Source organism: Giraffa tippelskirchi, chromosome 9 (genome assembly GCF_054371585.1).
Source record: "Giraffa tippelskirchi isolate mGirTip1 chromosome 9, T2T-mGirTip1v1.2.pri, whole genome shotgun sequence".
Taxonomy (NCBI): domain Eukaryota; kingdom Metazoa; phylum Chordata; class Mammalia; order Artiodactyla; family Giraffidae; genus Giraffa; species Giraffa tippelskirchi.
In genome coordinates, this window is record NC_137283.1 from 107,746,026 (window position 1) to 107,770,650 (window position 24,625).

The window sequence follows — 24,625 nt, forward strand, 5'->3', positions numbered from 1 at the left end:
GAAAAGAAATGGAAAAAAGCAAAATGGCTGTGTGAAGATGCCTTATAAATAGCTGTGAAAAGAAGAGAAGCGAAAAGCAAAGGAGAAAAGGAAAGATTCCCATTTGAATGCAGAGTTCCAAAGAATAGCAAGGAGAGATAAGAAAGCCTTCCTCAGCAATCAGTACAAAGAAATAGAGGAAAACAACAGAATGGGAAAGACTAGAGATCTCTTCAAGAAAATTAGAGATACCAAGGGAACATTTCATGCAAAGATGGGCTCAATAAAGGACAGAAATGGTATGGACCTAACAGAAGCAGAAGATATTAAGAAGAGGTGGCAAGAATACACAGAAGAACTATACAAAAAAGATCTTCACGACCCAGATAATCACGATGGTGTGATTACTCACCTACAGCCAGACATCCTGGAATGTGAAGTCAAGTGGGCCTTAGAAAGCATCACTGCGAACAAAGCTAGTGGAGATGATGGAATTCCAGTTGAGCTATTTCAAATCCTCAAAGATGATGCTGTGAAAGTGCTGCGCTCAATATGCCAACAAATTTGGAAAACTCAGCAGTGGCCACAGGACTGGAAAAGGTCAGGTTTCATTCCAATCCCAAAGAAAGGCAATGCCAAAGAATGCTCAAACTACCGCACAATTGGACTCATCTCACACGCTAGTAAAGTAATGCTCAAAATTCTCCAAGCCAGGCTTAAACAATACGTGAACTGTGAACTTCCAGATGCTCAAGCTAGTTTTAGAAAAGGCAGAGGAACCAGAGATCAACCTGCCAACATCCGCTGGATCATCAAAAAAGCAAGAGAGTTCCAGAAAAACATCTATTTCTGTTTTATCGACTATGCCAAAGCCTTTGACTGTGTGAATCACAATAAACTGTGGAAAATTCTGAAAGAGATGGGAATACCAGACCATCTGACCTGTCTCTTGAGAAACCTGTATGCAGGTCAGGAAGCAATAGTTAGAACTGGACACGGAACAACAGACTGGTTCCAAATAGGAAAAGGAGTGTGTCAAGGCTGTATATTGTCACCCTGCTTATTTAACTTGTATGCAGAGTACATCATGAGAAACACTGGGCTGGGAGAAGCACAAGCTGGAATCAAGATTGCCCGGAGAAATATCAATAACCTCAGATATGCAGATGACACCAACCTTATGGCAGAAAGTGAAGAGGAACTAAAGAGCCTTTTGATGAAAGTGAAAGAGGAGAGTGAAAAAGTTGGCTTAAAGCTCAATATTCAGAAAACTAAGATCATGGCATCTGGTTCCATCACTTCATGGGAAATAGATGGGGAGATGGGGAAACAGTGTCAGACTTTATTTTGGGGGGCTCCAAAATCACTGCAGATGGTGATTGCAGCCATGAAATTAAAAGACACTTACTCCTTGGAAGGAAAGTTATGACCAACCTAGATAGCATATTAAAAAGCAGAGACATTCCTTTGCCAACAAAGGTCCATCTAGTCAAGGCCATGGTTTTTCCAGTAGTCATGTATGGATGTGAGAGTTCGACGGTGAAGAAAGCTGAGCGCCGAAGAATTGATGCTTTTGAACTGTGGTGTTGGAGAAGACTCTTGAGAGCCCCTTGGACTGCAAGGAGATCCAACCAGTCCATCCTAAGGGGGAGATCAGTCCTGGGTGTTCATTGGAAGGACTGATGTTGAAGCTGAAACTCCAATACTTTGGCCACCCGATGCGAAGATTTGACTCATTGGAAAAGACCCTGATGCTGGGAAGGATTGGGGGCAGGAGGAGAAGGGGACGACAGAGGATGAGATGGCTGGATGGCATCACCGACTCGATGGACATGAGTTTGGGTAGACTCCAGGAGTTGGTGATGGACAGGGAGACCTGGTGTGCTGCGATTCATGGGGTCTCAAAGAGTTGGACACAACTGAACTGAACTGAACTGAAGTGCTTTTGGGCTTGTTTCAATATTAGAATTTTATTATTGAGGAGTGATGCCATCAAGATGACCGAATAGGAAATCCTAGACCCTCCTTCCCAAAGGAACACATTGATTCAGCAATAATTCATGGACAAATTCCCTTAGTGAGAAACCCACAATATTATTTTCTAAGACCCAACCATTGAGATAAGATCTTGATACACATTTTTTTAATGTAAGTTTGAAGTGACCCTAAATCCATGACTTCATATTTACATTTTTCATTGTTTTGTATAATCAAATTTATCATTACTTACAGTCTTTGGCCTTTGAATCCTCGTTATTTTGCTGCCCATGAGTTGAGTCTTTAACAGGTGTTGCTGGGTGTATCTGGATGATGTGGAAGCAGAACTTAGGGAGTAGTGAGCTTGGGATATAAGGCCTGTAATGTGAAAAATGTTAAATTATATCTCTGGTTGCAATGTACAGGCCTAGGTTTAATTCATAAAATTTTAGAGCTTAAAATGGGTATCTGATTCAGCTTCATTAGTTTTGAGTGAAGATGTCAAAACATGGATAGTGTCTTTTGCCTGAGTGTCTATGACCAAGTGAAAGAGATGATGGGCTACTTGCACCTGTGTGTAGAAGTAGACAGACTGAGATATTCACATTAATAGGACTTGGTAATTAGTTGCGTTTGCAGCATAAGGAAGAATAGCTTTCAGATTTCTGGCTCACGCAACTGATCAGATGTTAATTTTATGGTGGATTTTATGCTGATGGCACATACATGCTCAACAAGTCATTGTTCATTGCAAGATCAGGATAGATGAGTGGGAAATATGAGTGTATGGAGAGGAAGTAGACAAAGATTAGCTCAAGGCCCCTGAGACGATAGAAGCCCATGGGATGCTGATCACAGTAATTGTCCCAGGGAGGAAAAGGAGCACCTTTTCCATTTTAACAGGAAGGAAGGAGAAGCAGCTGAGTTCAGGTTTAGGTAGGCTGGGGACAGAAGTAGAGGGAGTTCCCATCTGATAGGGGAGGAGGAGGACAGTGTCTGCAGAGACCATGCAGATTTAAAACAGTCGCTGTATTAGAATAACTTCTTAAAATGTATAATCTATAAAAATACTGAATCATTATGTTGTGTATCTGAAGCTAATATGATACTGTAAATCAATAATACTTAAATTAAGAATAAATAAGATAAAATAGTTGCTGTGAAGAGGAGGAGAGGGTGAGCTGACCTTCCCCTCAGCTCCAGGAGAACACGTGAGCTGGGCCTAAGCCCACCAGGCATCTCAGTCTCTGGCTTCAGTGATTTGTTCAAAATTGGTCACATGACCTGAGTCAGCCCAGTTCCCTCTCCATTCCCCACTCCTGCCATGTGAGCTTGAACAAAGGATGGAAGCTACAGAGGTGACAGACATCTTGCTTCCCAAGGGGCTCTACTTCCTGTCTGCTTCCAGCATGCTCAGGGCCCAGAGATGCAGAGACAAATCAGTCAAGAAACAAACCTTAATCAAGGCCATATGAATCAGTGGAACAGAAGAGAGAGCCCAGAAATAGACTCACGCATCCATGATCAGGTAATCTTTGACAGAGGAGTCAAGAATATACATTGGAGAAAAGAGTCTTTTCAGCAAGTGGTGGTGGGAGAGCTGGACAACTACATGTAAATCAATGAAGTTATTAGAACATTCCCTTACACCATACACAAAAATAAAATGGCTTAAAGACTTAAATATAAGACATGACACCATAAAACTCCCAGAAGAGAACATAGTCAAACATTCTCTGAAATTATAGCAATGTTTTCTTAGGTCAGTCTTCCACGGCAACAGAAATAAAAATAAACAAATAGAACCTAATCAAACTAAGTTTTTGCACAGCAAAAGAAACCATAAAACAGACAGCCTACAAACTGAGAGAAAATATTTGCAAATGATATGAGTGACAAGGAAGGGCATAATTTCCAAAATATACAAACAGCTCATAAACTCAATGACAAAAAACCAACCCAATAAAAAAAACGGGCAGAAGACCTAAATAGACATTTCTCCAAAGAAGACACACAGATGACCAACAAATACATGAAAAGATACTCAACATTGCTAATTATTAGAGAAATACAAATCAAAATTACACTGAGGTATTATACCAGTCAGAATGGCCACCATCAAAAAGTCTACAAATAATAAATGCTGGAGAGGGTATGGAGAAAAGGGAACCCTCTTACACTATTGATAGGAATGTAAATTGGTATAGACACTATGGAAAACAGTATGGAGGATCCTTGAAAAGCTAAAAATAGTTGCCATATGATCCAGCAATTCCACTCCTGGGCATATACACAGAGAAAACTATAATTTGAAAAGATAGCATAGCAGCAGTATTTACATCAGCCAAGACATGAAGGCAATCTAAGTGCTCATCAACAGATGAGTGGATAAAGAAGATGTGGCGTATATGTATATACATACAATGAAATACTACTCAGTTATTAATAAGATTCTTGTATCTTCCCATACATAGAGAAACACTAAGATCATTAACTTGTTTTTTGTGATTAGCAGTAATCTTATTATGTTCAACTACATGATTTTTTTCAGCAAAAACTCTAGTAGGCTCCCCAAATAAAACTTAATCACAACTTTTAGGTTGTGCATTTCTTCCTCAACAGACAACATGTAGAAAGTCCTGAGCAAGCCCCTCCCATCACTGCAGAAGGGGACACATGGGGGCTGAGACCTGTGAGTAACTTCTACCTTTGCTTCCTGAAAAAGAGGCTTCTCTTTCATTCCTGCTGCATTCCTATCCTGGTAATTAGGGTTCTCTCCCCATATGCCTCCTGCCTGACTCTGGTCCTCCTTTGTAAATGCGCAGGTCTTAGAGGACACAGATGGCAGTTTGATTGGACTGTTAACTCGGAGAAGGATTTAAAAGATGTTTGGCTAGACTGGAGGCATATGGAGGCAGAGGGGAAAGGGAGAAACAGAAAACCCCAGGGAGTCTGTAGAGGATAGTGGAAGGTACAGAATCACTCAGGGTGAGTGGTCAAAACAGGGCCCTTGGGTGCTCTTGACACTCTTCCTCTTTGGATCTGGGCTTGGGTGGGGGACGCCAGTCCCCACTGTTAGGGCCCAGGCAGCAGGCATGGGCAGGGAGGGGGTACCCCTGGGCTTTACCAACAAGCCCAGCCCTTTTCTTAGAAAACCCAAACTATCTTGACCTTTGAAAATGATCTTTCTGCTTCTGACAGTGTTTCCTCACATCATTCACACCACTGTAAGTGGCCAAAAGAAAACACAGATAAAGGAGGACACACATGTATAAAAGTATAATAACAAACATTTGCACAATGACCTAGTGTTACTATACTCTGTGGCAGACACACACTGTTTCATAGTGTCCTCAGAATACATCTTTGAGGTGGGTATTTTACAGAGTGGTGAATAACCTGTCCAGGGTCACACAGCTAGCAGTGACAGAGGCAGGATTTGAACCTTGGCTGTCTTAATTCAAAGTCCATATTGTCAACTACCAGGCTGTGCTATGGAACAGAAAGAAAAGGCCTAGCTGACCTTAACAATAGGCTGATTGTGGCTATTGATTGGGTAATATTTTTGATGGATCTAGGAGAGCACTTGGAATTTATTTAGTCCTCATCTTACAGGAGACGAAGCTAGTTTAGAGACATCCCAGGTTCTGGCCTCCATTCCATTGCTGCTCATGACTGTGTTGTCCAGAGTGCTGTTTTGATTGCCATTTCCATAGGACTCCTCAAGCCCCTAGGACCCAACAATCATAATGTACTTTATGAATAACATTGGAGAAATGTGGTCACTAGTATCCTGTCGGGAAGGAAGAAATTTTCCTTTACCCTTCCAGGTTCTTTTGGCTGGTCTAAGAATTCAATTGATACAAGATTAACAGCAGAAAATCACACAACAGTTTAATTTGCCAACATTCGTTGGATCATGGAGAAAGCAAGGAAGTTCCAGAAAACATCTATTTCTGCTTCACTGACTATACTAAAGACTTTGTGTGGATTACAACAAATGGTGGAAAAATTCTTAGAGACCTTGCCTGTCTCCTGAGAAACCTGCATGCAAGTCAAGAAGCAACAGTTAGGACTGGTCACGGAACAGCAGACTGGTTCAAAATTGGGAAGGAGTACGACAAGGTTGTATGTTGTCACCCTGCTTAATTAACTTATATGCAGAGTACATCATGAGAAATGCCAGACTGGATGACTCACAAGCTGGAATCAAGATTGCTGGGAGAAATATCAACAACATCAGATATGCAGATGATACCACTTTAATGGCAGAAAGTGAAGAGGAACTAAAGAGCTTCTTGATGAGGGTGAAAGAGGAGAGTGAAAAAGCTGGCTTAAAACTCAACATTCAGAAAACTAAGATCATGGCAACCAGACCCATCACTTCATGGCAAATAGAAGGGGAAAAAGTGGAAGCAGTGACAGATTTTATTTTCTTGGGCTGCAAAATCACTGCAGGTGGTGACTGCGGCCATGAAATTAAAAGACACTTTCTCCTTGGAAGAAAAGTTATGACAAACCTAGATAGCATATTAAAAAGCAGAGACATCACTTTGCCAACAAAGTTCTGTCTAGTGAAAGCTATGGTTTTTCCAGTAGTCATATATGGATTTGAGAGTTGGACCATAAAGAAGGCTGAGGCTGAAGAACTGATGCTTTCCATTTGTGGTGCTGGAGGACTCTTGAGAGTCCCTTAGACTGCCAGACATCTAACCAGTCAGTCCTAAAGGAAATCAACCCTGAAGATTCACTGAATGGACTATTGCTGAAGCTGAAGCTTCAATATGTTAGCCACCTGATGTGAAGAGCTGACTCACTGGAAAAGACTCTGAAAAACTGAAGGCAAAATGAGAAGAGGGCAGCAGAGGATAAGATGGTTAGATAGCATCACCAACTCAATGAATTTGAGCAAACCCCAGGAGATAGTGGAGGACAGAGGAGCCTGGTGGGCTACAGTCCATGGGATCACAGAGAGTCAGACATGACTTAGTGACTGAACAACAACAAACACATGGGAGAGACCTAGGAAAACTGAGTAACTTGGCAGCATTACTGAGGCTCTCAACTTAAATGCCATCCTCAGCTAAAGACAGAAGAGGATGTTGAGGATGGAGGAAAGTCAGTTATGAGAGGTTACCAGGAAAAGCACAATAAATAAGGGTAACGTTACACAGATTTGTCTTTTCCATAGATAAATTTCTAGAGATTTGGTCATCCTTTTCTTCCGTGTACTGAAGAAAGAGATACTGTTAAAACTGTAAACATTTCTTACAAAAGGGCAACTCCCTTCCCATGTCTGCTTTTTCTCAAAAATAATCAGCTTAAAACTTTATGCCAAAGAGACACATTAGGATGGCAAATTCTACTCCTCTATTCTCCTAAGGTGTTAGCTTGCTTCAAAATCTAGTGATGCACTCAGTCTTCTTTAGGTGACATATTTCAGCTTGAACTACTTTTTATGATTGAAACCTTTTAATACAGCATATCAATACTCCAAGATGAACTAAAATAGAAAGTGCTCACTGCAAATGAGAATAAATGTTCATTCATTCATTCAACAAATATGAAGCACTCCCTTAATAGCCACTGGATTGTTATCATTAGTCCCCAGGACCCTCCTTCAATCCCCACCCAAGACCCTGGGAGCTTATTCTACCCAGAGAGAGGGTATCCTTACCACCATGTGAGTTCTTTTGGGTGGAGGATTGCTCAGCATCATTAAGCTGACTTTGTAGCTCTTCTACCCACTGGAAAGCATCCAGCTTCACACTACGCTCATGGGCAAGCCGGCTTCTCACCTGAGTGGAAAAGTGCATGGGAAGCAGAAATGCTTTTTGGTGCACACTTCACTGTAAACTGTTCCATCAGTTCACTGTGAAGGGTAGGGTAGGGGGATTGCCAGGGAGAGTGTGGGTCCAAAGCTATCCCAGGAATACAAGTTTTCAAAAAATTCCTGGTCAGGCTGAACTGAGCCTTATGAAAATCAGGAGCACCAGGAAGGTCAAGAACTTAATCAGCAAGGAACAGAGGCAGCCTTTGAACACTTTATCCCCTTATAATAGAAGTTTACTCACAAAAGTTATCTTTTATCAGAGGAGAAGCGGGGAGGGGAGAGGAACCAGTTCACAGAGGACCTTGTAGGCCGAGCCCCAGTGCCTGTGGGACCCCTGGATGGCTTCAAGCAAAGACTTGATCTCTCTCCCAGACCTCTAAGTTCAACTAATCATCTGCAGGGAATGCACTGAGCACCATCTCCAGGCCTGACACAAGGCCCACATCCATAAGACAACATGTTTGCTCTCCCCTTGCACCCCTGACCCAGAGTCCCCTGGCCAGAGAGTCTCTATGTCCAAAGTGACTCGTTTGCATAGATCACAGGTATTTTTTTTCTTTTTAAATTTATTTTTTATCATCTCCTGATTGTTTTTAATTATGAAAAAGTAATAGTGTAACAGGTTGAATAGTGTCTCCCACAAAGTCATGGACACCTGGAACCTCAAAATGTTACCTTATTTGAAAATAGTTTTTGTAGACGTAATTAAGTTAAGATAAAGTCATACTGGATTAAAGGGAGGGCCCTAAATCGAATGCTGATGACTTTATAAACAGTGGAGCAAGCACAGACACACACACACACACAGAGACTCAGGGAAGAAGGCTGAATGGAGAGCTGCAGCTGCCCGGGGAGGGACACCAGGGACTGAGGGCAGCCGCCAGCAGCCAAGGGGGCCCTGGAGCAGGTTCTGCCCGAGCCATCTGGAGGGACCCACAACTTGATTTCAGACTCCGGCCTTCTGACCTGTGAGAGGATACATTTTTTAATCCTTTTTTGGTCATTTATGTAAAATTCCCCTTACTGACTTCCTTGAGCACTTAAAACAGTCAATCATTTAACCTTCTGATTTCTGTTTCCTAATATATCTGGGGAATTAATTGACTTATTTATTCAATGAATATGTGTGAAACACCTGCCCCAGAAAGTGCTGTTTTGGTTTTTTTATTTTTTCTTTTGTGTTGAATTTCATTCTGTGGTCCCCTTTGTTGGAACTTGCATTAGTCCACATGTACATTATTTCCTTTTCTTTTTTTTTTTTTTTTGCTGTGGGGTATATTGAAGAAGAACATACTGGGTCTGGAAACCACTTCAGCTTTTCCTTTTTCATTTCTACAATTCCAGAAACACCATGAATAAAATTCCCTTACAATAATACTTGCTGCTTTTCCAGATTACTTGTCAGGATTTTCTAAAAGATCCCTCCTAGCTCAAAGATTAGAGCCATGTGGAAATACGCTTTCCAAGTGGGTGACAAAGATGCCAAGATTCTGGGCCTCATGGCACTCAAGCCATCATCTTTGCACACAAGCAGCCTGAACAATCACCCAGGTATAGATATTTCCATTTCCCTGCTGTTTCTAGGAGTGACCAAGGTAAGGAAAACCACTGTGGAGGCAAGAGAGGTGTGGAGAGGACGACAAGAAAGAAACCACTCTGGCTGGTGTGCCCTGACTTGCTACCTCTCACTGGAGTTACCTGTCGGAGTTCTCTCTGAATTTTCTTCTGCTGCAGCTGGCCCAGTTTAGAAGCCCTCTTGGCATCTTCAGCAAGGAGCTGCAGGTGCTGTTCTTTTTGCTCCACATCCTTTAAGAGCTTCTCCATGCTGGAGGTTTTCATTAAATGCAGCTGCTGCCTGTGGAGAGCTTCCTGGGTCACTCTGTGTTCTAACTCTTTCAGCAATTGTGCCTGCAGTAGGAAACAGCCGAAGGAAATGAGAAAGGCACATGGTCTTTCTCAGCAGAGGGAATGAGACGTTGGCCAACACAACTGTCCCCTCAATTAAAACCCAGGGGCAGAATTGTGTGAAGTGTTCCTGGGCTCAGGTACCACCTCCCAGCCATTCTGTCCTGTCTTGTGCCAACCATCAGCAAGACCAAACAGTCATACCTACTACAGACTGCATGTGCGTGTCACTACACCTTTATCATGTGATAGCAATGGAAGGGCTGGACCTGGGGAGAACAGGGTAATGCAATATGTACAGAGAATGGGCAAGGGAGGCACTAATCTTGCCTCTGTTTTGACTTCCAAAAAAGCCTCGGAAAAGCCAGGTTGCAGATGGTTGAAAAAGAGCAGTTATAATTTGGTTCTGTTCTGAAATTTTTCTAATCAACAGTTACCAGAAGGTCGATCCTCACTTATAATACTATATTAATAATGAAGATTAATATTTGTAGGGTGACCTCACATAATTATACACCATAACTCACTGGCACACCATAATGGAGGAATTAGGGTCCAAAAGGAACAGATTATATTTTGTGTTTTAAAATATGCCCAGGCTGTTTCCTAGGCTGTTATTTAAACTCAGCTGTTGTCTCTTTAAACCTAAGGTCTCTGTTTCATTTATGCTCAGAGGGTTGGCACAGTTATTAAGAGCTTAGATTTTAAAAAGCCTTTATTTTGGTGCCAGTTCTTTAGAGCAGCAGTAACTTCTGAAATTAAGACTTAGTGTGGGTCACCAGGAAAGGAACCAAGACTCTCTGTTTGGGGCATTATGCTGATGGCTGGACCACACTCATAGAAAACATGCTTGGAGCATGAAAGGAAGGTGTTAGAGGCAGAGACTCAGACCCCTAGATGCTCTCCAGGTAAAAAAAATACTCAGAGAAACATACAGAGAGAGAGAGAGAGATCAATCTTACATATGAGCAGTATTTCACCATTTTAGCCAAATATGAATAACAACCAAAGCCTTTTGGCCACTGCCCCTGGTCTCTGGGCTGGAAAGGAGGGAGAAAGGAAGCTGGGGTCCAGGCCATCTTTCTCCAGCAGTGCCGTCTGCTCAGCTTCACACTGCGGCACTCTGGTGACTGCTACAGGCAGCTCAGTGCCGTGTCTCCTGGCCAGAACGTATTCACAGAGAGGGCGGAAGAGGGGTTCTGAGCTCATATACCTGATTTTCCTGCTGCCTGCACATCTTCACATTGTCTGCCTGAGCCCTAGCCAGGGCTTGCCTTAGAGCCAATAGCTGTTGACGAAATAAAACCACTTCTTGTTCTGCCATTAGCTTGATGTTCAAACACTCTTTTTTAGCTTGCACAGCTTCCTGTGAACATCCCAAACACAGTAAGGTAGGATATGAGCTTCCTTTCCACATTTTCAGTTTCACAAGCAGTCTCTGAACCATCATCCATCATTCTTTGAAATTTCTGGAAGCATAGAGCTCCCCCTGGCCACTGCCTCCTTAATTTCAGTTAAGAACAGTGGGACAGATCAGAGTAAATAAAGACTTTCGGAAACAGTAAGTCAAAGTTTCCAAACCACTACTGATATGTGCTTTGGTTTCAATTTTTCTTAAAACAGATTTTCAACTTGCTGTTAGTGCATTTCCCACCGATAATCATGTTTGAAACCCAAAGATTTGCAGTGCTTTGACAAAGTTTGCCAACTCCATCTTTTCCCTTTCCTGTGCTAAACTCTCTGATCTGTCCTCTCATTTGTTTCTTTGCCATTTGCTTTTGGCTCTTTCCTATTCCTCCCCAGGCTCTGATATTGCCAGTTCCCAGGAAATCCACGACTGTCAGATTCTTTAAGATGGTTGGTCGGTCTTGCTACCTGACACCAGTGCAGCAGCTGCATCCAGGGGGGCCAGTGCCACCCTTCCCCCTGGCCGGGCGGGGCCTCCCTCCCCCAGCGCTCACCTTCTCAGCCCTGCTCAGCTGGCCCCGGAAGTGTGCCTGCTGCACCACCAGCCTCCAATGGCCCAGGCTCCTCAGTTTGCGCACCAGGGCGGCCAGGCTGCAGTTGTCCTGCTCCAAGGTCTGCAGCTGCTCCTGCTTAGAAGGCTCACTTTCAGAAAAGGCTGCCCCCAGCACTTTTCTCAGGAAGGACATAAATCCTAACGTCAGAAACATGCCTTCCAGAAGATGAGACAATTGTGCAGTGAGCCTCAGTGCCCTTTTAAAATGCCTGACACAGGCTTTCTCTGGGAAACAGAACAGGAATGCAACCCAAGCAAGCGGCAGAGTCAGACGCTAGGATGAAGTGCTGATACCCCACTCTAAGTGAAATCACATACTTTGGCTGGATTTTCTTTCATTTCTTCATCAGGCCTGGCGGAGCCCCACTTCTTCTTTAGGCTTTTCATGTTGTCAATCCCTTCTGTTCTTACTTCGCCGATGAGCTCACACACTTTCTGGATCAAATTAAGCTGATTCTCATCCAACTTCTCCTGCAAAGTGCAGACTCAGGTTCAGGAAGGGCAGTTGAGGAAGAGTCATTTTGCCTTCTAAAACCCAACTTTCAGGAATGATCTCACATTGAAATGTCATCCACCAAACAATTACTCCATTGGGTATTGTCTGCAAGTGTCACTCGTGGCCCCTTTAGTGTTGTCCTCAATCTGCAGGGCTTCATCATCTGCACATCTTAGAGCCTGTGGTTGTCAGATGCCAAGGAGGCAGAAGAATGGGATGTCATAGGTGGAAAATCAAATCACCCTCCTAGTCCCCCCCAACCCCCCCGGGACCAGAAACACACACAAAGAGTTACTTGGGAATTTGAACCTAGGGATTTTTGCTATCAGGTTTACTCAGCAGAATCTGAGCAGATAAGACACTATCCATGAGCCACTAACAAGGAACTCCATGAAAATAGACACATTAGAGGAAGGAATCAGGCCGGCTGCCTTCCTCTTTAGGCTCCAGTAGAAATCTCATTATCAAACAGCCCGTTTGTTCTGAGTGGCTGTGGCTAACACCTTATGGTGAAACAGCTTGCTCACTGCTTAGTACAACTTGAAGACCCAGTATCCTTGGGTAAGGAGTGACTGTGGGGTGTCCTGTCACCTCTGAACCACTTCCCTGGAGAGGAACCAGGAGGTTAGTGCCAGGGAGCCACAGCAGAAAGCTTGGCTAGTGACCACACAGCAAAAGCTTCACCACCTTCTTGGGACCCTGGGGTAAAACAGGGATTCCCTACCTCCAGGGGCTTGTGCAACTAGTTGAGTCTGAGAGAAGTAGAGAATTTCTTGTCTTGGAATCTGATAGAAGCTAAAAGGAACCTAAGAAATTTTTTAACAATTTCACACCTGAAAGATGGATTAGTAAATTCTAGACTTCATTGTCTGCTTATACTTTGCTGCAGTGCCACGCCCAATGCAAGTTGGTTTAGATCCCTTAATATTTGTAAGCACTTGTACTTTATGGACACTTCACAGTAAGAAGCAATGTTCAATCCACTCTGGAATAACCATATCAAGGCAGAGAGGCTCAGTGGAAACTCCTCTCAATGGAACAAGTCCAGGAACCACCGTGGAATCCCCTGGGAGGAGGGAGTGATGGAAGGACCCACATGGGGCTGGCTTGGGAACATCTGATAGCAGGGAAGGGGGCAAATTTGGGAGAGGTATGGCTGTGCTGAAATTCTCACTTGTTGGGGGCAGCTGGACCAGGCTCCACGATGGCCTGTTTTAGGCATGGGTCTCCATCTTACAGCTGTTCAGAAGTCATAAGACAGTGACAGGCTTCCACGGTGCTGTGGGCACACGTGCACCCATCACTCCTCTTCTGAGTGGACCTTTACTGACAGGTCAGCAGTTGCCTGGTACTGTAGATGCCCAGCTAGTGAGAGTTTTGAGGGTTGTAAAACTTTCAAAAGCTGATTCAAATTCTGAATCTTCCCAGTGAGCTTCTAGGATGTAGCTGTTGCTACCGACATTGGGGCTTGGCCTGGCCCAGGGCACTGCCCTCTCCTGTTTTGGATGGTCATTCAGTAGACAAAAGAATAACATAAAACTGTTGGGGTTTGGGAGAAGAAGGACTCCCCCTTGCCTCAACAGAAATCAGATGGTAACAAGGCAGTAGAGTGAGGAAAATAGCAAATATCTAAATTATTTAAAATTCAGTGTCTCTTTTGGTAAAATAATGATCACCCATCGCTGACTCACTCTCTTCAGTGAAAGCCTAGAGCTGGAGCATTCTTGAACCCAACAATCTCTTGTCACAAAGCCCACTCTGTTATTGATCCCTCTGTACAGCCACCATGGGAGTCAGGTATACCCGGGTCTCCATGGGACTGTCCAGACATCCCACCCAGGTCACTTACTTTGATGTGCAAACATGTCACAAACAAAGCTTGGACTAACGCTTCATATTCTTCTTGGACTTCTTTTCTAATTTGCTTTTTGAGATTTAGATTCTCCTCCTCCAAATCTGTGAGTCGGGCTCTCAGGGCAGTGATTTCCATGATCATATTGTGACTGAGTTCTGCAACCTAGTGGCAGAAATATTTTTTTTCTTAATGGGAAATAATTCAGGAATTCCAAACAGCCACTACAGAAAGAGTTCTTTGCATATCAGTGTTGAATTGGCATTCTGCTTTGGGCCCAATGAAGAAGGTGAATATCTTGTTGTGCAAGTACAGGCAGAAGAAGCTAAGAAAGGTTTAAGGGTCCCAGAACAGTCCCAGACACATAGTAGGTGCTCAGTAAATGGTTGACGAATGAATGAACCCAGAAGAAATGCTACTTAAGCACTTTTCATATGGAGAAAATACTTCAACTGTCTTGGTTTCCATTTTCAAACTGGCCTTCCCTTGACACGTTAGCCTAACTACCTTTTCCTCAGATGGCATGCTGACCTGAGAAGAAAACAACGCCCCCCCCCCCAACCAATAACAACAAAAAGAAAAAACAAAACAATAAAAAATAACAAGAGTCACCAAAAAAACTAAGGGAAAAAAGTCTCATTGCTTAAAAAGTACAAACACACTCTTTGGATGTCTTTGCAGGGGACCAGTCATTGACAGGATTTCTACAGGAAGAGGCACAAGAAGATGACAGCAGCATGTCCCATGTCTCGCTACTGCTGAGACTGTGGATTTGAAAAATGGAGAAGAAAGCTTTTAGAGTAACAAAGAAAGCTTTGAGAGTAATAACTGGCCTACCTGACCAGCCTTGTCTTCAGGTGGACTTTGACCTCTTCGTATAATGTCTAATTCCTGAAGAGGAAAAAACAGTGCACCGCCAAACTCAAAACATTTATTCAGTACAACATGCTCCAGACTTCTCTTGTTTGTGTCACTGGTGCTTTATTTTGAGATCCTCAAGCTCCAACTGGAGCCTGGACTGTACTCATTGCCCCACTGCACTTTGGGATAGGATCTCATTTTAAGATGGTCTCATCAGTGAGACCCACGATGTACATCCTGAAGACAGTTTACTCAGGGATCCTGGCTTCTTGCTGGACCAGGAACAGCACAAAGTCCCCTGTGTTTGTTGAGAGTGGGAAGGTCAGCTGAGGATCTTCCCCAAAGGGCCAGCTGCCTTGTTGTTCACCTCTTATATTCCCCACTAGAAGCCTCCAAAGCATGCAACCCAGTGTTGCTGGGGCCATCACCATCCCAGCTGAGAAGACCAGAGCCCAAGGAAATAAGCCAATAAGAAGAGAAATTTGGAGAGTACCATTGACCCTCAATTCTTACATTAAGAACACCTCTTGCATTGTGGAGTCACTCCTGGGCCTCCCTACCCGCACCTTTCCCAGTGTATTTCTCATCCGTCTGGGAACATACTTGCTCCTTCTGGCAGAGTTTCTGTCTAACGTGCTCCAATATATGCTCGTAACACATGGAGTAGCTCTCGAAGTTGCTGCGTTCTCTGGCCATCACATCACAACCCAGGGAAAGGAGGCAGGCCTCAAGGTGGTCTTTCCTGAAAGTGACCTGAAAGGGAAGGGGCATCCCTCACAACAGCTCCCCCAGGGCAGCACCACCACACGAGTGCTCATGGCACACATTGCTTTGGCTCACAGACCCACTTCCATTCAGCCTCCATAGAAAAACACTGGCATCAGCTTTGCAAGCTTCTCTTTCAGGTCTGGTCCTAACATCTGCAGGGTCAAGGATAAGAGTACAAATGAGACACAGAGAACAGACTTATGGACATGGCTGGGTGGGGGGAGGGAAGGGGAGGGTGGGATGTATAGAGAGTAACACGGAAACATACATTACCATATATAAAATAGATAGCCAATGGAAATTTGCTGTATGACTCAGGAAACTCAAACTGGGGCTCAGTAACAACATAGAAGGTTGGGATGGGGAGGGAAGCAGGAGGGAGGTTCAAGTGGGAGGAGACATAGGTAAACCTATGGCTGATTCCTGTTGATGTTTGGTAGAAACCAACACAATACTGTAAAGCAATTATTCTTCAATTAAAAAAAAAAGTACAAATGGAGGCTCACATTCTGGATGTCTAAGTGTCTTAAATATTTAACAGTTATAAATCAAACTAACTATTAAACTGAAAATGTTTAATTCTTCCACTTTGAAAAACAGACCTTCAAATGACTTTGGAGACCAGGTTTGATTCTATCATTCTCGGACAACTCTTGAGTTCAGTGCTGAGATATGGTTACTTGGGGGAGAAGTAGGCCCCAACGCATAGTTTACAGTTTGACCCTCTTCGCTCCCTACCTTTGCCCTCACATCACACTGTGGGACTAGTTGGGGGGAGGGTTGTATATGTGTAAACAGACACCCTAGCTGTCCCTGCCCTTGCACAGCTGTCCTCGGCTGCGCCACAGGCCCGAGTGTGCACACAGGTGGTGAGGTCCACTCTCTCTCTGGAGAGGGTGATCTGGGGACAAGGCCCTGGATTCAGGGAATCCCAGGGCCCCAGGTATCTGGAGCATGGTCCAGAAGGGAGGCCAGGGATCTGAGTGGGTGCATCCCCTTGGCTTTGGGGTTTTCCTGTGGGGAACAGTGGGGCTGGAGCACAGCCAGAGGGGCCTCTGAAGTGGGGCATCTGACAGGGGCTCCTCTTGCCTTGGTCAAAGGGCCATAGTGCTCACTCTCTAGGCTGTCCCATTTCTTCCCTTTCAACACCTTTTTGAAGAAATGGCCATTAAGGAACAGATGAAAAGCCTACCCCTTCAAGGCAGACTTAGTTTTAGGTTCCAAGAGAAATAGGAGCCAATATGTGGGCAGTAAGGCAGATCTACCTTACCAGCACCTGCATGTCCACGGGAGTGCTTGTGTGTCTATATCAGCCAGTGTGTCTGTGTCCATTTGTGTGTGTGTCTGTATTCACAAGTGCATGTCTGTGTGTGTCTGTACCTCTCTGTGTATGTTTCCATCTGTGAGTATCCATATACTCTATGTGTCTGTGTGTGTCCCTCTACATGTATCAGCAAGTGTGTTCGTGTGTGTGGGGCCCACTCCAAGATTCAGCCTGCTCACTTGATGAGCTCTACTTGTGACACCTCTAGTGTCAGGACATCTCTAGGCTCCCTGGAAGTCTGCTGTAGAAACTAGGTTCCCTTCCAGCCTGGGTTGGTTCCCCCGGCTCTGATTTGATTATCCTGGTGACACTGACCCATCAGTGCAACCTCCGTGCCATTGACCTCCAGAGAGAGCAGAGACAGCCTTTGTCAGCTGAGTTGTTGAGGCAGATTAACAGAGGTGGCACATAGTGATGAAACCCAGTACCGATGGAGTGAGGAGAATGGTTTGCTCATCAGTGCTGATGGGAGGGGAAATCAGCAAGGTATTCTGGAGGGTGGACTAGAAGCGGCTATGAAAAGATTTTAAAATATTCATGCTCTTTGACCTAGCAATGCCTCTTCTAGGAATTTATTTTTAGAGAATGATAAAAGTTATACACAAAAAATATATGTTAACAGATGTTCTTTATAGTAGTCCTTCCAACAGAAAAGAAAATTGGAAACAACCTAAAGTGCTTAATAATGGAAAACAGGTTGAATCTGCTCATTCATCTATACAGGGAAATACTAAACAGCCACCAAAAACTGTGCTGTGGATGTATGTTTATTGGCAAGGAAACATATTTATAACATATAGTCAAGTACACCATAACAGAAAGGCATATAGAATAATCTTATTTTGTTTAAGAAGTACATGAATTCTAAAAAGTTACAAATAAAGCTTGGAAGGAAAAACACCAAAATAACAATAGTGGTTATCAATGAGGAGGGTAAGCTAATGAGTGTATTTCCTAATACATATTCCTATTTTCTAATATACTCACAAAATGTATATATAATTAAAATAATTAGATATAAAATATATGTATTAATAAAACATATATACTAATTAAAAAATAGCAAAGCTTTGGTAAAAGTTATCAACTGCAGCAACTTGGCAGGAATGCACTCAAGACACGTAGAATGGAATGTCTTGGAGGATTTTATGAGCTGGAGCCAGGCAGTCAGGGGTGGTGCTCAGCCTCCCTCCCTCACTCTCCAGGGCCTCCTCAAGGAGGTCCCTCAGCTGAGGGTGGTGAGAGCAATCCATCCTGCCCCTGGCAAGTGAGCAGTAGGACAGCCAGAGTCAGCTGCTGCCTCCAAGGCAAAGGACACCAAGATTCCATCCCCTGGACCTTGTCTTCTTTTCGGTGACAGGGCCAAGGCTACATGGATTAGCATCCACAAAGGAAACACTTCTTGGACTGAGTACAATGAAAGCCTGAAGCCTTGAGAAGTCATGAGACTGCCCTGGAGGCCAGCAGGGTGTGGCCAGTGACCTCAGCCAGGTGGGTAGGGCCCAGTGCTTGGAGTCAGCCACAACTGACTCACCCCTCACCACCCTGGGCAGCAGTGCCAGTGTGCCAACAGGGCCTCCACACCTCTTCAGCAGGGCACACTTCTCAAACTAACCCTCCATAACCACTGCAGATACAGGATCCCAAACAAACAGAAACGCAGGTTCGAACCACCATGGCCCTCTGCCATCCTCTCTTAGCCAGCATGCTATTTGAACCAGCCCAGGTTAAGGAAGCCTTGGGTGAGTCCGTGTTATACCAGAGAAGTGAGAATGGCCAGGACTCCCCAGAGCATCTCCAGAGGCCAGAGAAATTGTGTTGCCTCCTTCCCTCAGTGGCTCAACTAAGGCCTTAGGAGCCTGGGCTGAAAGATCAGCTCAAGGGGATGGCACACAGAGGGTGAGTGTGCAGGCAGGGAGAGAGGTCAGGACCCCACCAGCACATCTGCAGTGGGCACTTGGAATGTGGACCATGTCTGAGCGAGGCAGACAGGCTGCCATGGCTGACAGGTGACAGAGAGGTACAGGGAGACTCCCAGTTCCCAGCAGTCCCTCTCTGCACATGACCTTTGCTTCTGCAGATGGTGCCCAGCCCCTCAGAGCAGCAGTGGAGCCGCCAGAGAAACATCTATTGTGGGGCTGCAGCCTACGTGCTTCTCTTGGCACAGTCCTTCTATGAGGTCTCAGAGCAATTTGCTTCTCAAAAGTTGTTCTGCAACTCATCCCTGCCTTCCTTGGTCACTAAGAGTCAGCTCAGTGTCAAAGAGTAGCACCAAGGGCCTTCATCTGCCAACTTCCTTTCCAAGGCAGGTTCCTGGGTTCCACAAGAACCAGAATGATGACCGTTGGCCTGGTGCTCTCCAGGTGTCACCAACACTTAAACCTGAACTGTGTCAGATGGCACGAGCTGGAAGAGCATCACAGTGTCCCGTGGATTCTTCTGGAGACCCAGCCTGGGTGAAGGATGGCAGGTGCCAGGCCTTGTTATAGCAAAAGTCTAACCCTGCTGGAACAAACTGTGTTTCTGTAACCGTGCTTCTCATAGCAATCCATCTAACATCAGGCACACACACGGTGTTTTGATGATATTTCTAAAACCTACCTCTGCTGACAAAATGCTTCAATGACTTCCCACTGACTCTGGGATGAAATCCAAACTCATAAGGCTTACACACAAGGCCATTCAGTATCTGGCCCTGCTTACTTTTACAACGTCCTCCTCTGAACTCTGCTAGAACCCCCTTCCTAGATTGCTGCCTTCGCTCCCCTGCCCTTTTTCATCTGGCCAATCCTGATTTATGCTTTATAACTTGGCTCAAATAATATCTCCTCCAGGAATTCTTCCCTAACTACTTCCCATCCCTCCTCCCCCTAGCTAGGTTGTGTTCCCCCTTCTCTGAGCTAACACAGCACCCTATTTGTGCCTCTATCAAAGTGCCTAATGTGAAGTACCTTTTCTGGACATCACTGGTTCACCTAACTTTTTCTATAAGTTCTTTCAGGGCAAGGACTGTGCTCTTTACATTTCAGTTCAGTTCAGTTCAGTTGCTCAGTCATGTCCAACTCTTTGCGACCCCATGAATTGCAGCACGCCAGGCCTCTCTGTCCATCACCAACTCCCAGAGTCTACCCAAACCCATGTCCATCGAGTCGGTGATGTCATCCAACCATCTCATCCTCTGTCGTCCCCTTCTCCTCCCGCCCCCAATCCTACCCAGCATTAGGGTCTTTTCCAATGAGTCAACTCTTCGCATGAGGTGGCCAAAGTATTGGAGTTTCAGCTTCAACATCAGACCTTCCAATGAACACCCAGGATTGATCTCTTTTAGGATGGACTGGTTGGATCTCCTTGCAGTCCAAGGGACTCTCAAGAGTCTTCTCCAACACCACAATTCAAAAGCATCAATTCTCCGGCGCTCAGCTTTCTTCACCGTCCAACTCTCACATCCATACATGACCACTGGAAAAACCATAGTCTTGACTAGACGGACTTTTGTTGGCAAAGTAATGTCTCTGCTTTTAAACATGCTATCTAGGTTGGCCATAACCTTCCTTCCAAGTAGTAAGCGTCTTTTAATTTCATGGCTGCAATCACCATCAGCAGTGATTCTGGAGCCCCCAAAAATAAAGTCTGACACTGTTTCCACTGTTTCCCCATCTATTTCCCATGAAGTGATGGGACCAGAGCCTTAAGCCAACTTTTTCACTCTCCTCTTTCACCTTCATCAAGAGGCACACAGAGGGTGTTATATCTATAATAAAGTGCTTGAAAAAAAAGGAGATCCATAAACACTTGCTGAATGAGGGAATGACTTTCAGCATATGAATGAAAATGGTTCTGAAATCCACAAAATAGACTATTTCAGTTCTGATTTCCAAAAAAGGTCAGTCTCTAACTTCAGGCCAGTGTGTTTGGTATAAAGTTTGGCCAATATATTAGAATTGATTGTGAAAGTCTGGTGTTCTAGAATTTGGAGAAGGAAGCAAAAATCATGAGATACTAACATGGGTTCAAGAATAGTCAGATCAGATCAATCTTTTCCCTGAGGAAATACAGCAGATGCAGTGTGTCTGGGTTTTGGCAGGACATCTGAGAAGGTTTCTCATGATGTCCTTTTGGACAAATGGAGAACATTAGCTGAGTGACAGGACAATCAAATGGACTTCTGGTCAGTGCACGACTGTGCCCGAAGCCACTGTTCAGTGTGGAGGGGACCCAGAGTGGGTAGCGCTGCACTGGGACCCATCTGTCATACATTGTCATTAGAAGCTTGAATGAGGATACCGAGGGCAAGCTGATGTGAACCCGGGAGGGTGACAGACTATGCTAGATGATAAATCCAGATTTTTAAAGATTTCGAGGGGTTCAAAGAGTGAACCAGGCTGAAAAAGAACAAGACTAATGATGTGGCAGCAGCAGGATGCCTGAAGGCCTTGTGTGGGCTTCAGGTGGCTATTAGTCTAATGAGTCAGCTATGACAAAATCCAACACACTCATGGGCGCTAATCAAAGCACAGCACCCAGGACAAGGGCACTCTAGGCTGGTCAGACAACCATGAAATTAGAGGAGCCTGAGCAGGAGGGTGGGGCGCTCCTATAGAGAGATTGTAGGAAAGGAGGCTGGTGTAGTCTGAAGGAAGGAAGGCAGGGCTTGGATTTTCCTTGCACACTAGTGTGGTCTGCTCTGCACAGGGGCACCCAGGACAGGTGACCACGATGCCTGCTTCATTTCCATGTCTGTGTCCCTGGTATAGGCTGCACTGCCCAGAGGAAGGGGTAACAATTTGTAACCCACCACCCAGAGAAACACCTGTTTGGGTGTGTCCTCCTGGAGCCCATCCCACTTGTAATTTTACAGAAGATTCACACGTGCTAGCAATGGCGCCAACTGAGCTTCTCTGACTGACTTGCCCTCAGTTATTTAAAGACTTGTTGTGACGGGTTAGAACCATGATTTGTGGTGTCCCAAGGACAAGAACTAGGATCCATGGTGGAGATGGTGGGGAGGCCAAATTCAGCTCAGTAAGAGCTGCCAGAAACAGGAGCTGCCAAGAATGGGTGGTGGGGGGTGGCACTGAAAGAGAGTGCATTCCCCGTCACTACAGATGATCCAGAAGAGTCTTGAGGCCCACCAGGCACAGATTTTGGAGAGACCTAACTTCCTGGACAACTGTCAGCTGATACCAGCCTCATCAGTGCACCCTGAGTTTCAGCTGTGCCTAATGTGGGCTTCCCCTGTTTATTAACACCCTTATTTCTTTCCTAGAAGATCCTGTCTTCAATGTTGGGGTGAAGTATATAGATAAAGGACAAGCAAATCTTGAGCCACAAACTTTTTTTTTTGCTTTTGTCATGGTAAAATATACACAGGATTTGCTGCTTTAGCCATTTTTAAGTGCACAGTTCAGTGGCATTAAGTACATTCACACCGTTGTGTGATCAATCTCTAGAACTCTTTCCATGTTGCAAAACTGAAACCCTATACATTGACAAATACCATTCTACTTTCTGTCTCTTTGAATCTGACTACATTAGATATCTCACATAAATGGAATCACACAGCATTTGTTTCTGTGATTGGCTTATTTCACTTAATAGAATGTTTTCCATGATGAAGCATGTGTAAGAATTTCCTTCCCTTTAAGGAAAGTCATAAAATTTTTTGATTGAAACATTTTTCTGCACATGCCCCACCTTAATCACATCTGTATCTCTGACTGAGAACTGCTGACCTGCAGGGACCCAGGAAGAAACACTTTACCCCCTCATCAGAATACATAATATTACACTGGGTATAACTGAAAGCTTAAAGCAAATACATGTAAATCACATGTGAATTCTGAGGAAGAGTGTACCTCTAACCAACCGTGTGAATTCTCTACCTTACAAGTAAGAACTGAAATGCTTATTATAAAATTATGGAGAATATTTGAAGAGCTTAGAAAAATGTAAATATGGAGAAAGTGTTTCAAAAAACTGAGCACATTTTGCTAAGGCATGCTTTAAAAATGATTGAATTTCAAAGGAAACTAGATTCATAGCTACTTACTGCACTTTGGCTTAATTTGTTAAAGATCCTAAAAACTCTGTTATGGACAAACATCTACATATGCTCTCCTATCCTGCCCTTTCAGCAGATTCTTTTTTTTTTTTTTTTTAATCTTTTAAAAACAACATTTATAAAGGGACAAAATTGTGGGTCTCTTTTCCTTCCTCTCATATTAACACTAAATAAACAAAAATCCACCTGTACCAAACACTCCCTCCAAGATCTCTTGAGGAAAGGAAATTACAACCAAAGAATTTGAGTGCAGGACAGGCTTTCCTGTCAAAAAGTGATCAAACACTGGCCACTGCCCTCCAAAGGATGTAGCCCACTGAATGGAAAACTTGTCCCTCTTCAATTCAGTTCAGTCAGCAGATTCTTTTGATTTAGAAAGGTACTTTCTGTCAATAGTAAACAGTTCAAAACTCCAAGGACTATATGTATGACTGTTGTATGTATTAACTATATATTATTGTTATATACATACTATATAGAGTTGTTATGAATTCAAATACCAATAATACATACAAATTATTGATACTGGCTTCCTTTGGGAGAGGAAACTGGAGATGATGGAGCAGAGAACACGTGAAAATGCTACCTTTTTGAGCTGTTGTTTTTTTCATATTGTTCATTTAAAAATGTTTTCTAGGTAGTGTTTTCATAGGCTATTTTGTTTTTCTCTTAAATTTTTTATACTAAAAAAATCAACAACAGGAAATGTTGCTAAAAATAACTCATCCATAAATAAGCTCCAAGGTTACATTAAAAATTGGCCAAATCTGAAATTAGCCAACACGCATATGATAATTACTCTCCCATCTTAACTAGAAATCAGTCTTTTTCCAAAATTAAAATGGTAACATGTGATTTCTACTTTGAGTTCAGGCTCAGTTCTCATATCTTCACTTTAAGGGAGTAAGGGAAGCATTAGGAGATGTATTGAAGAGAAAGTCTTTCTTATTTGCGTTTATGTCTAAAAAAAAAAAGCAAATGACACTCTAGAATGACTAATTTTCACCTCATACCTCTAATCCACCATCCTGGTAATTCTCCAATAATCTCTGTACAAAATTTTCAACTATTTGCGGTCTGATAATTGAAAAGTTTTCTTCCATGACTTGGTGTTTCCAAAGGTCTAGGGAAAGAAACACCAATAATAGTATCAGGAAACATTGAACAACTATTAATGATAATTGAAAAGTTTTCTTCCATGACTTGGTGTTTCCAAAGGTCTAGGGAAAGAAACACCAATAATAGTATCAGGAAACATTGAACAACTATTAACAGTTACAAATTGGCAACTGTCCAAGACATAACACAAGGTGTCATTTCCAAATACACAAAAACTAACGGGTGAGGCGGGGGGAGGTGGTGGTTGAGGATACAGGATCCTCCAGAACATGGGAATAAGGAAGATCTCGAACAAGATTTCTAAGAAAAGATTTGGAAAAGCACCTCTGAAGCCCAGTGGACAATATTTTGTTACCATAACTAAATATCCCAAATCAAATGTAATTATTGACCTTATAATTATTGTCGCTGTTTTCATAAAGTCTCTACA

At 43.7% G+C, this 24,625-nt stretch overlaps 1 protein-coding gene across 1 annotated transcript in view; it reads right to left on the reverse strand.

The window, feature by feature from the left end:
* Positions 1 to 24,625, reverse strand: part of LOC145520425 (uncharacterized) — a 174,710-nt gene that overhangs the window by 2,000 nt on the left and 148,085 nt on the right. Inside the window, exons 39-48 of the mRNA XM_081526707.1 lie at positions 24,090 to 24,199; positions 15,527 to 15,676; positions 14,900 to 14,953; positions 14,060 to 14,227; positions 12,033 to 12,185; positions 11,656 to 11,787; positions 10,908 to 11,060; positions 9,488 to 9,697; positions 7,634 to 7,754; positions 2,210 to 2,334 (exon numbers count right to left, since the gene is read on the reverse strand). Of these exons, the coding sequence (XP_081382833.1) occupies positions 2,210 to 2,334; positions 7,634 to 7,754; positions 9,488 to 9,697; positions 10,908 to 11,060; positions 11,656 to 11,787; positions 12,033 to 12,185; positions 14,060 to 14,227; positions 14,900 to 14,953; positions 15,527 to 15,676; positions 24,090 to 24,199 (1,376 nt within the window). The remainder of the gene's footprint in view (positions 1 to 2,209; positions 2,335 to 7,633; positions 7,755 to 9,487; positions 9,698 to 10,907; positions 11,061 to 11,655; positions 11,788 to 12,032; positions 12,186 to 14,059; positions 14,228 to 14,899; positions 14,954 to 15,526; positions 15,677 to 24,089; positions 24,200 to 24,625) is intronic.